Source organism: Eretmochelys imbricata, chromosome 3, assembly GCF_965152235.1.
Source record: "Eretmochelys imbricata isolate rEreImb1 chromosome 3, rEreImb1.hap1, whole genome shotgun sequence".
In the NCBI taxonomy this organism is placed as follows: Eukaryota; Metazoa; Chordata; order Testudines; family Cheloniidae; genus Eretmochelys; species Eretmochelys imbricata.
Genome location: NC_135574.1, coordinates 158,439,808 through 158,455,615, shown reverse-complemented (window position 1 = coordinate 158,455,615; position 15,808 = coordinate 158,439,808). Strand labels below are relative to the sequence as shown.

The following is a 15,808-nucleotide window of genomic DNA, read 5'->3' as shown; positions in this document are numbered from 1 at the left end:
AGTGGAATGTACATGTACACAATCACTCGGAGAGAAAAAAGTTCCTACCTGTACAGTAACTGTTGTTTTTCAAGATGTGTTGGGCACATATATATTCCACAATCTTCCCTCCTTCCCTGCTACTTCAGACACTAGATACATAGCAGTGCAAAGGACCAGAGAGGGAGGCAATAGATACACCCCTTTTATTCCCTTGGCTTGGCACAAGAGGAGAGCAGGGTTGCATGTGCTGCCGAGCGGTACTTCTGGCAAAAATCACGGACTCAAGTATGTTGGGCACCCATATACCTGCAAAGGAATGTATATGTGCACAGCACATCTTGAAGAACACAGCTACTGTTCAGGTATGTAACTGTTTTTTTCTCACTGGTTCATCTTCACTCCCCACCACTTCCCAGACCACTGGAAATCAAGAAGGACAGAGGGCAGGGAACCACAAAGAATATCCATCTTTGTACCCCCTTGTGCCCTCCACCACAATATGCCTAACAACCTATCAGCCATGGCCTTACTGATCTCTGTGGGATATAAAGCTTTATGCTACAAAGCCCAGTTCTACTGTGACTAGATTGAAGTCTCCCTCTCTGAAGAAGCAGATTCAACCTCCTCCAGTTCCTCATGTACTGCAACATCAGATTCTGGAAGATGAGGACATTGAGAACGTAGATTACAACTCCCCAGACCAATAACACCCTCTCCCTCAATGGTGTCTTGTTCATTGCTTGAGGAAGCAGTTAATCCACTTTTTTGTGATTAATTTTTCTATTTATTTTCATAAAGAAACAGACAATGAAATGTAAAAAAAGATAAATGACTTATAGCTTTTATATGTTTCTGAATACTGCACGCTTCACGGGATTTGCAACAGATTTATGGAATTACAACTTACTAAAGCTGCAAAACCAGACAATACAAAACCAAGCCATGCTACATAGACATTACATGTTAGGATAGGGGTAATTAATAAAATAGAAGTACATGAATAGGGAGAGGAGGGAAGGAGGGGACTGGAGTGAGAGGAAAAAAGAGGAGGAGTTAGGTGGAATTAGAGGTCTGGCATTCTTTGAGCTTTCTCAAATGTATTTAGAAATGGGGTCCAGATTTCTTTGAATTAATATCATTTCTGTCTACTGTGATAAGCTATTCTTTCTTTGGCTGGTAACTCAGACAGGTCCAAATACTGCTCAGTGCTGGAAATAAGCCTACTCTTCCATTTATGTAAAATCATGGGCTTGATGATAAGTGCAGCCCTCACAAACCAGTCTTTGTGTCAAATTTAAACCCAGTTTAGCAGGTAAATAACCTAAGATATAATTTTAGGATGAGGTTTGGCTGCTGAGGTCGAGCACTGTTTTAACTCTTGAGTTCACCTTTTTCCAGAGCTGCCTGAACTTTGGATAGTCCCATAGCACATATATCAGGGTTCCTTTTTCTTTGTTATAAAGCACACGCATCAGAAGTTAAGGCCTTTATCTTGTGCAACCTCTTTGGCATCCAGTATATTTTGAATATAGCCTTTTGTTATATCAAACATAGCCTGAGATCCACAGAGGCATTTTTAACATGATGTAATATGCTCTGCCATTGAGATTCTTTTAAGGGCTGTGATAAATCCCCTTCCCTCACTTTCACAAAGAACTCCAGACTAGAACAAAAGAACAAACGAATGTCCATACTGGGTCAGACCAAAGGTCCATCTAGCCCCGTATCCTGTCTTCCGACAGTGGCCAATTCCAGGTGCCTCAGAGGGAATGAATGGAACGGGTAATCATCAAGTGATCCATTCCCTGTCGCCCATTCCCAGCTTCTGACAGAGGCTAAGGACACCATCCCTGCCCATCCTGACTAGTAGCCATTGATGGACCTATCCTCTATGAATTTATCTAGTTCTTTTTTTAACCCTGTTATAGTCTTGGCCTTCAAAATGTCCTCTGGCAAAGAGTTCCACAGATTGACTGTGCATTGTGTGAAGAAATACTTTCTTCTGTTTGTTTTAAACCTGCTGCCTATTAATTTAATTTGGTGACCCCAAGTTCTTGTGTTATGAGATGGAGTAAATAACACTTCCTTATTTACTTTCTCCACACCAGTCATGGTTTTATAGACCTCAATCATATCCCCCCATAGTCGTCTCTTTTCCAAACTGAAAAGTCCCAGTCTTATTAATCTCTCTCCTCATACAGATGCCGGTCCAGACCCCAATAGTTTTTGTTCCCCTTTTCTGAACCTTTTCCAGTTCCAATATATCTTTTTCGAGATGGCGACCACATCTGCACGCAGTATTCAAGATGTGGGTGTACCATGGATTTGTATAGCGGCAATATGATATTTTCTGTTTTATTATCCATCCCTTTCTTAATGATTCCCAACATTCTTCCCCCAGACCCTTTATGGCTTTCCCAGAAAAAGTTAGAAGGCAACCTATGTCCACAGAGAGGTTATCAAGTGTGTTTCTGTCTATATTTAGTGGCTCTCAGCAACCCCACTACACAAATTGTTCCAGCACTCTGCAAGCCACCCTCCATCCCAGATAATCAGAGTCCTGTTCTCTTGTGAATCTTGTTGGCAAAGGAACTGAGTGGCTGTTGAGGCTATGCTGTCCTTTATGCCCTCAGCTGTGGTGGTTGCAAGTTCTCAGGGTACAGGTACAACCCCAAGGGACACTGCTATCCAAAAGAATCTGATCTCACACACGGGACACATGCACAACTTGAATAGAATCCGTGTGGAAAACACATCTCAAAGAACCACAGTTACCATGGGATAAATAACATTTCTTTCGCCTTCTTTTTAGCTTCTAGTCCTGATTTTATTGCACTTCTTCCCATATTACTTGATAAGTACTTTACTTTCCCATGTAGATGTCTTTTGATTCATGTAAAGTGAGAGGTATACAATGACCTAGTGGTTTTAATATTGGTTAAGTAAAACACAAATGTTGAGATTTTGGAATCTTTTAGAACTGTATAGTACAAAACAACCTGACTTTATTTTTATCACAGGCATAATTATTATGCTAATATTAATTTAAATGACTTGATGAATTTGTTCTCTCATCTTTCATTGTTAGATTAAAATTCTCAGACCAGAAAGTTTAAATAGTGCAATACGAAAGTTTGTTATTGAGAAATTAGGAGCCAGATATCTTCAGACTGGAGGAATTAACTTGAAAGAAGTGTATGAAGACTCCAATGCCAGCACTCCATTAATATTTATTCATTCTCATGGTGAGATACTTATAAACTAAGAAGGGGCACATAAAACCTGGTTTATGAAGCATTACATTTCAGATTCTAGTTTAGCTTTTATGTTCAGTAGGTTTCTCCTGCTTCCTAGAGTGTTACCAACTTTTGCATTCATGTTACCCTTGTCTTCTGTTAAACTGAACAGCAAAGTGTGAAACTGGGACTAGACAAAAATCACAGAAAAAAGGAGGGTTGTGAGGGATGCTCCACATCAATCCACCAGTACATCTGGCCTTGGAACTCTGCTCCAATCTTCAAATTCCCCTTTAAGACCCAGTTCCAAGGTAGCTGCTGGTAGGGGAATGCCCTGCTCCTCGTCACCAGAGCTAAGGAGAGTGGTGAGGCAGCACAGAGTTACAAGGCCTGGCTTTAAATGGATTCCCCAAAAATCCATGGGCAGAGTTTTTCTCCTTCTAGACTGCCTCTCGTGGTTTTTCCATGGGAGTGAGTGCTCTGGCCCTATATTATCTGTGCAATATTTAAAATAACACTAAATAAATAACTTAACCAAAAACATTGGTTGAACCACACTAGCATTTTCCTGATAAGCAGTACTTCTGCTGTTCAGTATCATTTGCTGTGATAGTTACCATTTTTAGAAATACTTGAACTAATACAATCAAACCATCATTCTTATTGATCAGTCTCTCAGTGCTTTCTTCTGATAATATAACATTACCCATTTTTCCTCACCCCATGATTCCCTTATAATGAAATGTATAATATTACAAAAATAATAACACAGAGTACTATTCTTACAAGTGAGGTAATTCAAGATGACATATTTTCAAATATGTAACTCTAAAGATAATTTTCGGCTGTGGTAGCCGCATAAATAAATCAATTCCATGTTGTTACACAGGAATAGACCCAGCAGCTCACCTTCTGCGCCTTGCACAGGAAATAAAAGGAAGCACACAGCATGTGAAAATGATTTCTTTGGGACGTGGTCAGGGAAGCAAAGCTGAAGATTTGATACATAAAGCACAGTTGTTGAGAGGACAATGGGTTTTCCTCCAAAACTGCCATCTTGCTGCATCATTTATGCCCAGGCTTTGTACTATTGTTGATTCGTAAGTGTTTTATTTATATTCAAAATATAAATTAAGTTATAAACTTAACCCAGCCAAATCTGAAGCAATCAGTATAAATGCAAATATCAATCTTTTTAACACAAGAGGTATGAGTGAGTTCTCAGAAGAGGAACTGGAAAAAGTTTTCTTCTTCGAGTGTTTATATATTCTACTCTTGGCCAGCAATATCTGTTGGGCAGTGCCTACAACCTGAGTACCCTTATTCTCCTCTCCAGAGGGCGTAAAGAGGAGAGCCATGCCAACCTACTCTTGATTCCTTCATACCACCCAGGACTGAGCGACATAACTGAGGACAGTATTTGTCTCTTGTCCACTTGTGACTGTTAATACAATCATTTTGTATATAGTTGCTTTTAGTGTGGGTATAGTAGTTTATGATAGATTTCTATTCTGCATAGTTTTTTCTCTGTCTTTTAGTTACCCAGTACCAGGCTTCTGACCTTACGGCTAAGCAAAAATCACCAGGTTTCATGCCAGGTGGCTATACCCTTCAATGACAGGCATAATAGATACCTATTTTGTCTGAGTGAGTGGTATATTACCAACAAATGCTCCATTTCTTGGTCTTTTTTCCAAAAGAACTCAAAAGCAATGGAGGCTTATTTAAAGCTGTACCTCCTCGGCAATCCTATACTTGGTCCTGGACAAAAAAGATCTGCCTGGATCCAAATATTTTTCTACTAGACATACACTGGTGAATGTGAGTGCCACAACTTCCTTCATGGTTCCAACTCCCAAAAAGTACTTAGCTACTTCCATTTCTAAATCCTCTCTGTCAGAGAGATTCAGGCTGTTACTGAATGTAGCAGACTGCATCAACTTAGTTCTGTTCTTTCCAACAAGAACACCAAAAGATTAGACCACTTCAATAGGAAGAGTTTTATCTCAGCTAATCTACAGTTATGCATTGTGAATTATCAGACCTCAATTCCAAATATGATTTTATTAATTATAGTAAGTTTTCTAAGTTCAGTTTCTAAGTTTCTAAACTGCTCCAGGAACCTAAAACACAATTGCAGACCATTGTCTGAGTGAGTGGACAAGCTGATAGCAAGTGCTGGAGGAACCAACTAGGGGCAGAGCTCTTCTTGACCTGCTGCTCACAAACCGGGAAGAATTAGTAGGGGAAGCTAAAGTGGATGGGAACCTGGGAGGCAGTGACCATGAGATAGTAGAGTTCAGGATTCTGACACAGGGAAGAAAGGAGAGCAGCAGAATATGGATCCTGGACTTCAGAAAAGCAGACTTTGACTCCCTCAGGGAACTGATGGGCAGGATCCCCTGGGAGAATAACATGAAGGGGAAAGGAGTCCAGGAGAGCTGGGTGTATTTTAAAGAATCTTTATTGAGGTCACAGGGACAAACCATCCTGATGTGTTGAAAAAATAGTAAATATGGCCGGCGACCAGCTTCGCTTAACAGTGAAATCCTTGCTGATCTTGAACACAAAAAAGAAGCTTACAAGAAGTGGAAGATTGGACAAATGACCAGGGAAGAGTATAAAAATATTGCTCGGGGATGCAGGAGTGAAATCAGGAAGGCCAAATCACACCTGGAGTTGCAGCTAGCAAGAGATGTTAAGAGTAACAAGAAGGGTTTCTTCAGGTATGTTAGCAACAAGAAGAAAGTCAAGGAAAGTGTGGGCCCATTACTGAATGATGGAGGCAACCTAATGACAGAGGATGTGGAAAAAGCTAATGTACTCAATGCTTTTTTTGCCTCTGTCTTCACGAACAAGGTCAGCTCCCAGACTGCTGCACTGGGCAGCACAGCATGGGGAGGAGGTTACCAGCCCTTTGTGGAGAAAGAAGTGGTTCGGGACTATTTAGAAAAGCTGGACGAGCACAAGTCCATGGGGCTGGATGAGCTGCATCCGAGAGTGCCAAAGGAGTTGGCGGATGTGATTGCAGAGCCATTGGCCCATTATCTTTGAAAACTCATGGCGATCCAGGGAAGTCCCGGACGACTGGAAAAATGCTAATGTAGTGCCCATCTTTAAAAAAGGGAAGGAGGAGAATCCTGGGAACTACAGGCCAGTCAGCCTCACCTCAGTCCCTGGAAAAATCATGGAGCAGGTCCTCAAGGAATCAATTAGAGGAGAGGAAAGTGATCAGGAACAGTCAGCATGGATTCACCAAGGGCAAGTCATGCCTGATTAATCTAATTGCCTTCTATCACGAGATAACTGGCTCTGTGGATGAGGGGAAAGTGGTGGATGTGTTGTTCCTTGACTTTAGCAAAGTTTTTGACACGGTCTCCCGCAGTATTCTTGCCAGCAAGTCAAAGAAGTATGGGCTGGATGAATGGACTATAAGGTGGATAGAAAGCTGGCTAGATTGTCGGGCTCAACGGGTAGTGATCAATGGCTCCATGTCTACTTGGCATCCGGTATCAAGTGGAGTGCCCCAAGGGTCAGTCCTCGGGCCGGTTTTGTTCAATATCTTCATAAATGATCTGGAGGATGGTGTGGATAGCACCCTCAGCAAGTTTGCAGATGACACTAAACTGGGAGGAGTGGTAGATACGCTGGAGGGTAGGGATAGGATACAGAGTGCCCTAGACAAATTGGAGGATTGGGCCAAAAGAAATCTGATGAGGTTCAACAAGGACAAGTGCAGAGTCCTGCACTTAGGACGGAAGAATCCCATGCACCGCTACAGACTAGGGACCGAATGGCTCGGCAGCAGTTCTGCAGAAAAGGACCTAGGGTTACAGTGGACGAGAAGCTGGATATGAGTCAACAGTGTGCCCTTGTTGCCAAGAAGGCCAAGGCATTTTGGGATGTATACGTAGGGGCATTGCCAGCAGATCGAGGGACGTGATCGTTCCCCTCTATTCCACATTGGTGAGGCCTCATCTGGAGTACTGTGTCCAGTTTTGGGCCCCACACTACAAGAAGGATGTGAAAAAATTGGAAAGAGTCCAGCGGAGGGCAACAACAATGATTAGGGGATTGGAACACATGACTTATGAGGAGAGGCTGAGGGAACTGGGATTGTTTAGTCTGCGGAAGAGAAGAATGAGGGGGGATTTGATAGCTGCTTTCAACTACCTGAAAGGGGGTTCCAAAGAGGATGGATCTAGACTGTTCTCAGTGGTAGCTGATGACAGAACATGGAGTAATGGTCTCAAGTTGCAGTGGGGGAGGTTTAGGTTGGATATTAGGAAAAACTTTTTCAGGAGGAGGGTGGTGAAACACTGGAATGCATTACCTAGGGCGGTGGTGGAATCTCCTTCCTTAGATATTTTTAAGGTCAGGCTTGATAAAGCCCTGGCTGGGATGATTTAGTTGGGGATTGGTCCTGCTTTGAGCAGGGGGTTGGACTAGATGATCCCTGAGATCCCTTCCATTCCTGATATTCTATGATTCTATGAACCTCCCAGGAAGTATCAGAGAGCACAACATAGCAGACAGAATGTCCTTCAATCATTCTCACACCAGTCTCCGGCCAAAATGTCATCCCCCTCAGACACAAACCAGTCCTCCCATTTACTTGGCATCCACATGATGTTTGGTGGCCATCTAGGTAATTTCTTATCTCCATGGCACCTTATTACATTGGACTGATGGATTTATGACATCATCACCGCTGGCTATACAATTGAATTTCTGTCCATACCTACTACAAAATCTGCATCTCCATCTCTCTTCAGGGACCCTTCTCACATAAGGATTCTTAGACAGGAGGTGTTCTCCCTACTCCAGCTGGGAGTTGGAGAGCCAATCGCTCCTCAGTACCAGGGGAAGGGCTTTTATTCAAGATACCCCCTCATCCCGAAAAAGAGGGGAAGTTGGAGACCTATTCTAGACTTCAGACAACTGAATATCCTCATACATCATTCAAAATTCAGGATGATCACCCTTGCCTCCATAATCCTCTCTCTAAACAAGGGCAACACGGAGTGCAGCACTCAGTTTGAAGGATGGTTATTTCCACATAGACATTTATCTGCATACAGGAGGTCCTTGCACTTTACAGTGGGCCTAGAACATTATCAGTACAAAGTGCTTCCCTTTGGTCTCTCAGTGGCCACAAGGGTTTTCACAAAGATTTTATCTGTGGTAGTGGCTTACTTGTGTTGCCAGGGCATCCCAGTATTGCCTTACCTCAATGACTGGCTGCTCACAGGTCGGTCATATCAGGTTTTTGAAAGGCCTTGTCAGAACCTTTCCTTCAGTACTGAAACCAACACCAACTTGGGACCTTAGTCTTGTTACTCCTGGGGGGATTCTGTACCAAAAAATTAAAAATTCTGCAAAATTCTGCAAATTTTATTTGTCAAAATAATACAATATAATCACACCAGTTTCAATTGTTTTGGTAAGTTATTTAAACTACAATACAGAAAAAGGTCACATTAACTATTCAGCATTTCCTGAACACTGAAGAATCTGAAGAAGTGAGGTTTTTACCCACGAAAGCTTATGCTCAAATAAATCTGTTAGTCTTTAAGGTGCCACCAGACTCCGTGTTGTTTTTGTGGATACTGACTAATACGGCTACCCCCGTGTTAACATGAAAGTTAAGTTCTTCTTCGAGTGTTTGTTCATGTCAATTCCAATCAGGTGTGTGCACATGTACAGTAGCCAGAGAATTTTTCACTTAGCAGCATCTCTGGGTCGGCCTGGGTGCCCCCTGGAGTCACGCCTTCATGGAGCTCAATATAGAGTGACAATAGCTGGAACTTCCCTTTGCTCTTGCTTCAGGGGATCCCGCTCCCAGCACGTCGTCTTCGGCGCAAAGTGCTCCGGCACCATCCTTGAAAGATCCGGCATCGAAGAAAGACATGGGCAAGGAAGTTCAGCACTGTTATGGAGCCCCTGGGGGGCACTCCAGCCTTCGGCACAGGTCCCAGTCACCGGCACAGAAGAAAAAGAGGTCAGAGAGAGGCAGATCCCCCTCAGACAGACCCAGGGACCAGCCACCAGTGGCATCTCAGTCGAGCCATGGCTCAGAGGCTCAGAGTGGGGCCACGTTGACACCTGCTCAAGCAAGGCAGTTGAATCCGGGCCCATCTCGCTCATTGAACCCATTGGAGCACCTGCCTCTCCCATCCACCCCGGAGGCTTTTGTGGCAGTGCAGGTCCTGCTCAGACTCACAATACCATTCTCACCACCAAGACAGGAAGGCGTGCCGGCGCCGCAGGCTCCATCCTGGCACCCTGGACAGTCTAAAGGGAAACGGGTGATGACGGCACACCGATCCCCATCACCTCAGCACCTCCATCAAGGGAGCACAGTCAGTCCCCTGGTTCTCGATGCTTTATGTTGAGAGGAGCTGTGCCACCCTGGTCCTCCTGTCCGAGTCGGAGTCAGACTCATATTGCTCTGAGTATAGTAGGAGCAGAAGATCCACCTCTTGGCACCATAGGAGGTCCCGCCTGACTCAGTGACCCTTTTGGACTCAGTGGGCCTTTCATTAAGCCCAGGGTCGGAGCCGTGGGTCCCACTCAGGAACAGCAGCAGTGGCATCCGTGATGTTCATTCCACCACGATCAGTGACAGAGCCATTGCCTTGGTCATTAATGTCGACAGCTGTGATGCCACTCTCGGTATCAGCACCAGCCTCAACCACACCTTCGGCACCAGAGGCGTCAGTGACACAGATTGTGACTTAAGTGCACAATGTGCCTTTGGCACTGCCGACAGAACCAGTGCTGCCTCCATTATCAGCGCTGGCTGCGATGGCGCCTACAACAACCCCAGCGCACATGCTGCACCAGGCACCAGCATGGGGCTCGGTGCCAGTACCAGCCCCCACACCTCTCACAGCACCGGGACCAGGCCAGCCTATTGCAGTCCCCCCAGGTTCATGAGATCCCTTGGGTGGGGATGGTAGGGAGCAACCACCTCCCCTAGTGGCCGCCGCCTCCTCCTCCTCACCAGATGAGGCCCTGGCGGGCACTTCAATTGCCCCAGCTCTGGAAGACTCCAGGGTGTTGCAGCAGCTGCTGCACCAGGTCACCTAGGGGTTGGGCATTAAGGTGGAGGAAGTTGTAGATGATGCAGACCCTATGTCAACATCCTGGCCCCTTCTGGCCCTTCCCGTATTGCCTTGCCATTAATCAAAACAATTAATGGACTTGAATAAGACCCTGTGGCAGAACCCAGCCTCACTGCCACCTACTGCAAAGCATAATGAGTGCTGGTACTTTGTGCCCTCCAAGGGCTACGAACATCTCTAGTCCCACCCCCAGCCTGACTCTGGTGGTGGATGCTGCTAATCAGCGGGAGAGGCAAGGCTTCCAAGGCACTTTCCCCAAGAATAGGGATACAAAAAAATTAGACTTTTTTGGACAAAAGGTTTACTCCATGGGGGGATTACAACTCTGAATATACAACCAGCAGGCCAGTGTCAGCAGGTACTCCTACAACACCTGCTCGGTGATGGCTAAATTCACGGAGTTGCTCCCCTCTGACTCCCGTACCGAGTTTTCGGCGTTGGTTGAGGAAGGGAGACTGATCTCAAGGACAGACAGCATTGACGGTGCAGATGCGGCCACCAGGATTATGGCCACAGGAGTGGCTCTGAGAAGGGGCTTGTGGCTCCAGGTTTCTGGCCTCCCATACGAGGTACAGCAAACCATTCAGGACCTGCCTTTCGAGGGTGAGACTCTTCTTAGAGAAAACTGTCAAAAGACTAAACAGCCTTAAAGACTCCAGAGCCATCCTGAGGTCACTGGGCCTCTATACACCTTCAACACAGCAGAGACACTTCCATCCACAGCCTCCTCAGCAGTTCAGTCATCAGAACTGCCAAGATGGTTCTAGAAGGAGAAATCGGAGTGGCAGGAGAAGGCCATGTCACTCTCTGGCCAGAGCTCGGGACAATCCAAGCCATCTTCAGGGGCCAAACCGGCCTTTGGAAGGTGCAGTCAAGGCCGGCACACCGGAGCAAGATCTGGATCCACCCCGCCTTACCTTTTTGTCCCAACTATCCGCTGGGTGCTCCACACAGTAGAGAGGGGATTCTCCATCCAATTCTGTGTCCTCCCATCCTTTCACCTGCCTTCCCCGTCCCTCTTTAGGGACCCCTCTCACGAGCAACTCCTTATACAGGAGGTGCACTCACTCCTATCGCTAGGGGCAGTGGAAGAGATTTCTCAGGAGCAGAAGGGCAAGGGCTTTTATTCCCAGTATTTCCTAATACCAAAAGCCCATCTTGGACCTGCAAGAACTCAGCAAGTTCATGAAGAAACTCAAGTTCCGCATGGGCTCTTTGGCCTCCATCATCCCCTCACTGGATCCAGTAGACTGGTATGGCGTCCTTGATTGAAGGACGCGTATTTTCATATTGCAATCACTCAGCCCCAAGAAAGGACCTCAGGTTTGTGGTGAACAATACCCACTACCAATTCACAGTCCTTCCTTCTCTCACTTTTCCCAGACACAGAGAATCCTCTAGTCTTCAATTATGATTGTTGGGCTTACCATGCTCAGAAAACCACATAGACTTCTGATTTGTCAAAGATATTGGTGTCTGCACTGTTTTACCGTATGCTGAGCTCTGGGGAAAGGCTACAGCTCCTTGACTTTAGCTAGCAGCTCCTGACCTGGACCTCAGTGGAGGCTCAGTGGAATACAGCTGTTGCTACTATTGCTGCCCACAGTACCCTTATCCCTGAAGGCAAGAGAACTGTCCCCCATTACTACCCTAGAGATTAGTCTGACCAGGGAGGGCCCCTCATGGCATGAGCAGATAGGCTGAAGGTGCCTTTCATTATCGAGGAGTGAGTGAGGAGTTCACCTACAATATCTGAAAAGGGAAGATCACCATCCAGTATATCCATGAACAAAAGGTAGGGGCTGTGGGGTTTGCTGCCAGAGATCGGTGAAAGGGGATCCCGCTATGAACCTGTTGAATTCTCTCCTCTACCCCCTGCACCACTCACTTGGAATGCAGCTGAGTCTTTTCTGACCCTGGCAACCCCCAGTACGTATCAATTAGCTACCAGGTAGGAATGACAATTCCCAGTCTTATAGTACATCCTTTTTGGTTCTAATGTGAGTGGATAGCATCACATTAGAACTGGACCATGATGTCAAGGTTGAGATTCTCTTTTGCAAGACCCACTAGCTCTCTTTCAATGCTTAATACTTCGAAGAGTAAGACAAAAGCTGGAGAAATCACATTATTTCTGTCCAGGTTGTTTCATTTAAATTACTTGAGCAAATGGTAATGAAATTTGATTGTTAAAAGTTTGCATCTTGTCTTATATATTTGGTAGAATAATAATTATGTTACCAAACTGCCTGTCTTTACAGATTTACCCAGCCAAACATAAACATGGATCCTCAGTTTAGACTATGGTTAAGTTCCACACCTGATCCTTCTTTCCCCCTACCTATCCTGCAGAAAGGTTTTAAGGTAAGGGCATAGGCGGCAAATAATATGGGTTCCACCAATGTTTGGGCTTATATTTTCAGAGACATTCCATCCATAGGATGGACTGAGGCAACTGCCAACTCTCCCCAAGCAACACCAGGAGCGGGCAAGGCAGAGCAGAGAGGGGTAGGCTGGGGCCAGGCCACTCGCTGCTGCCAGCACCAGGCCCCCCGCTAACCTCCCAGGCTACTCTGGACCCCGTGTCCCCCTGAAGTGTGTGGCCCCCCCAAAGTGCGGGACCTGGGGCAGTTGCCCTTGTCTGTCCTATGGATGAGACAGCTCTGCTTGGACGCATTCTGGGCACCACCAAAAATATTACTAGCCTGGCGCCCCTGGGTAAGGGTTGATATAATTTGCTAAAACACCACAATCAGAAAGTTGTTGTGGTTTTGGCTGTGAATACTCAATTTGAATATTTCAAATTTCTCATTCTAATATTAATATTATCTTAACAAGAAACAGAGCCAAACCAAAACTCTGCACTCCACCACCCAACCTTCATGAGGGAACTCAACTCCAGTTCCCCCAGTTTGTGCACTAAAGCCAGTGGTGAGCTGGAGCTGGTTCCCACTGGTTCACTAGAACCGGCTGTTAAATTTAGAAGCCTTTTAGAACCCGTTGTTCTGCGAGGGACAACTGGTTCTAAAATGGCTTCTAAATTTAACTGGCCAAAAGTGGCGCCTTAGGCCACTGGGTGCTCCAGCCCTGGAGCACCCAAGGGGAAAATTTGGTGGGTGCAGAGCACCCACCGGCAGCTCCCCGCGCCCAGCCCCAGCTCACCTCTGCTCCGCCTCCTCCCCTGAATGCGCCGCCCTGCTCTACTTCTCCACCCCCGCAGGCTTCCCGCGACTCAGCTGTTCGCGTGGGAAGCTGGGGCAGGCTGAGAAGCAGGCCGCGGCTTCTGGCTCAGGCCCAGGGAGGCGGAGGTGAGCTGGGGTGGGAGGTGGGTGGGGGGCGCGAGGACGGCCGCCCACGCTGCAGCAGGTAACCCGGGCGGGGGAGAGGAGGGCGCCCAGGGGAACCACTCCACGCCCCAGCTCACCTCCACCACCCTCGGCCTGAGCAGGAAGCCGCCGCTTGCTTCTCAGCCCTTCCTAGCTTCCTGCCAAACAGCTGATTTGCGGGAAGCCAGGGGAGGAGCGGAGAAACAGAGCGGGGCAGCTCATTCAGGGGAGGAGGCGGAGCAGAGATGAAGTGAGCTGGGGCCGGGCGCAGGGCGGGGACCTGCCGGTGGGTGCTCTGCACCCACCAAATTCTCCCTGTGGGTGCTCCAGCCCCAGAGCACCCAGGGAGTTGGCGCCTAAGGCGCCACTTTTGATGTGATCAGTGGGGGAGCGGCCACTCTCCCGGCTCCTGCCCTAGCTACGCTCCCCCACCCCTAGGAGCCAGAGGGACCTGCCGGATGCTTCCTGAGAGCTGTTCCAGGTAAGCATCTCGTGGACTCCCCACCTCGCCCCCCCAGCAGGTGCCTCTGGCTCTTAGGAGTGGGGTGGACACCCACTAGGGTGGCCCACGAGTTCCTCCTGCCCGGTTCTGGGGACAATCAGGGGACAGGGGAGGGGGGTGGATGGGGCTGGGTGGGGCGTCAAGGAACGCGGGGGAGTTGGATGGGGCAGGAGTCCATGGGGGTGGGCAACCACCCCCTTGTGGGGTGAGGAGGGAACCCGTTGTTAAGATTTTGGCAGCTCATCACTGCGTACAGCGCAATTCTACTCTGAACTAGATGGCCTTGTGTCAAGTTTCCTCCCCCACCCTGAACTCTAGGATACAGATGTGGGGACCTGGACGAAAACCTCCTAAGCTGACTTTCACCAGTTTAGGTTAAAACTTCCCCAAAGTACAAATTAATTTTATCCTTTGTCCCTGGATTTCCACTGCCACCAAACTCTAACTGGGTTTACTGGGAAATGTAGTTTGGACACATCTTTCCCCCCAAAATCCTCCCAATCCTTGCACCCCACTTCCTGGGGAAGGTTTGGTAAAAATCCTCACCAATTTGCATAGGTGACCACAGACCCAAACCCTTGGATCTGAGAACAATGAAAAGGCATTCAGTTTTCTTACAAGAAGACTTTTAATAGAAGTAAAGAAATCACCCCTGTAAAATCAGGATGGTAGATACCTTACAGGGTAATTAGATTCAAAACATAGAGAATCCCTCTAGGCAAAACCTTAAGTTACAAAAAAGACACACAGACAGAAATAGTCATTCTATTCAGCACAGTTCTTTTCTCAGCCATTTAAAGAAATCATAATCTAACGCATACCTAGCTAGATTACTTACTAAAAGTTCTAAAACTCCATTCCTGTTCTATTCCCAGCAAAAGCAGCATACCGACAGACACAGCCCCTTTGTTTCTCTCCCTCCTCCCAGCTTTTGAAAGTATCTTGTCTCCTCATTGGTCATTTTGGTCAGGTGCCAGCGAGGTTACCTTTAGCTTCTTAACCCTTTACAGGTGAGAGGATTTTTCCTCTGGCCAGGAGGGATTTTAAAGGGGTTTACCCTTCCTTTTATATTTATGACACGCCCCCCAAATCTCAGCTAGGGTGAAACACTGGCTGGGATTTCTTCCTGGAGCTCTAGGAAAAACAGAGTTAATAAGACACATGCATCTCTAAATATACTACCAAGTACATAAAGACTAACAGTATTTTCCACATCTCAAGGACGATTTTAACCAGTTAATTCTGGGAAACTTTCACGGGAGAGTGCATCAGCCACTTTGTGAGAAGCTCCTGAGATGTGTTGGATGTCGAAATCAAAATCTTGGAGAGCTAAACTCCACCGAAGAAGTTTTTTGTTAGTTTCTTTGACGGTGTGAAGCCACTTCAGTGCAGCATGGTCGGTTTGCAGGTGGAAACGCCATCCCCAAACATATGGGCGTAGCTTTTCCAGAGTGTAGACAATGGCATAACATTCTTTTTCACTGACTGACCAGTTGCTTTCCCTCTCAGACAGTTTTTGCTGAGAAACACTACAGGGTGGAATTCTTGGTCATTTTGGCCAGGTGCCAGCGAGGTTACCTTTAGCTTCTTAACCCTTTACAGGTGAAAGGATTTTTCCTCTGGCCAGGAGGGATT

At 46.5% G+C, this 15,808-nt stretch overlaps 1 protein-coding gene across 1 annotated transcript in view; it reads left to right on the top strand.

Moving 5' to 3' along the window:
• Positions 1 to 15,808, top strand: part of DNAH14 (dynein axonemal heavy chain 14) — a 448,557-nt gene that overhangs the window by 375,562 nt on the left and 57,187 nt on the right. The window contains 3 exon segments of the mRNA XM_077812193.1: positions 3,071 to 3,227; positions 4,108 to 4,318; positions 12,607 to 12,709. Coding sequence (XP_077668319.1) covers positions 3,071 to 3,227; positions 4,108 to 4,318; positions 12,607 to 12,709 — 471 coding nt within the window.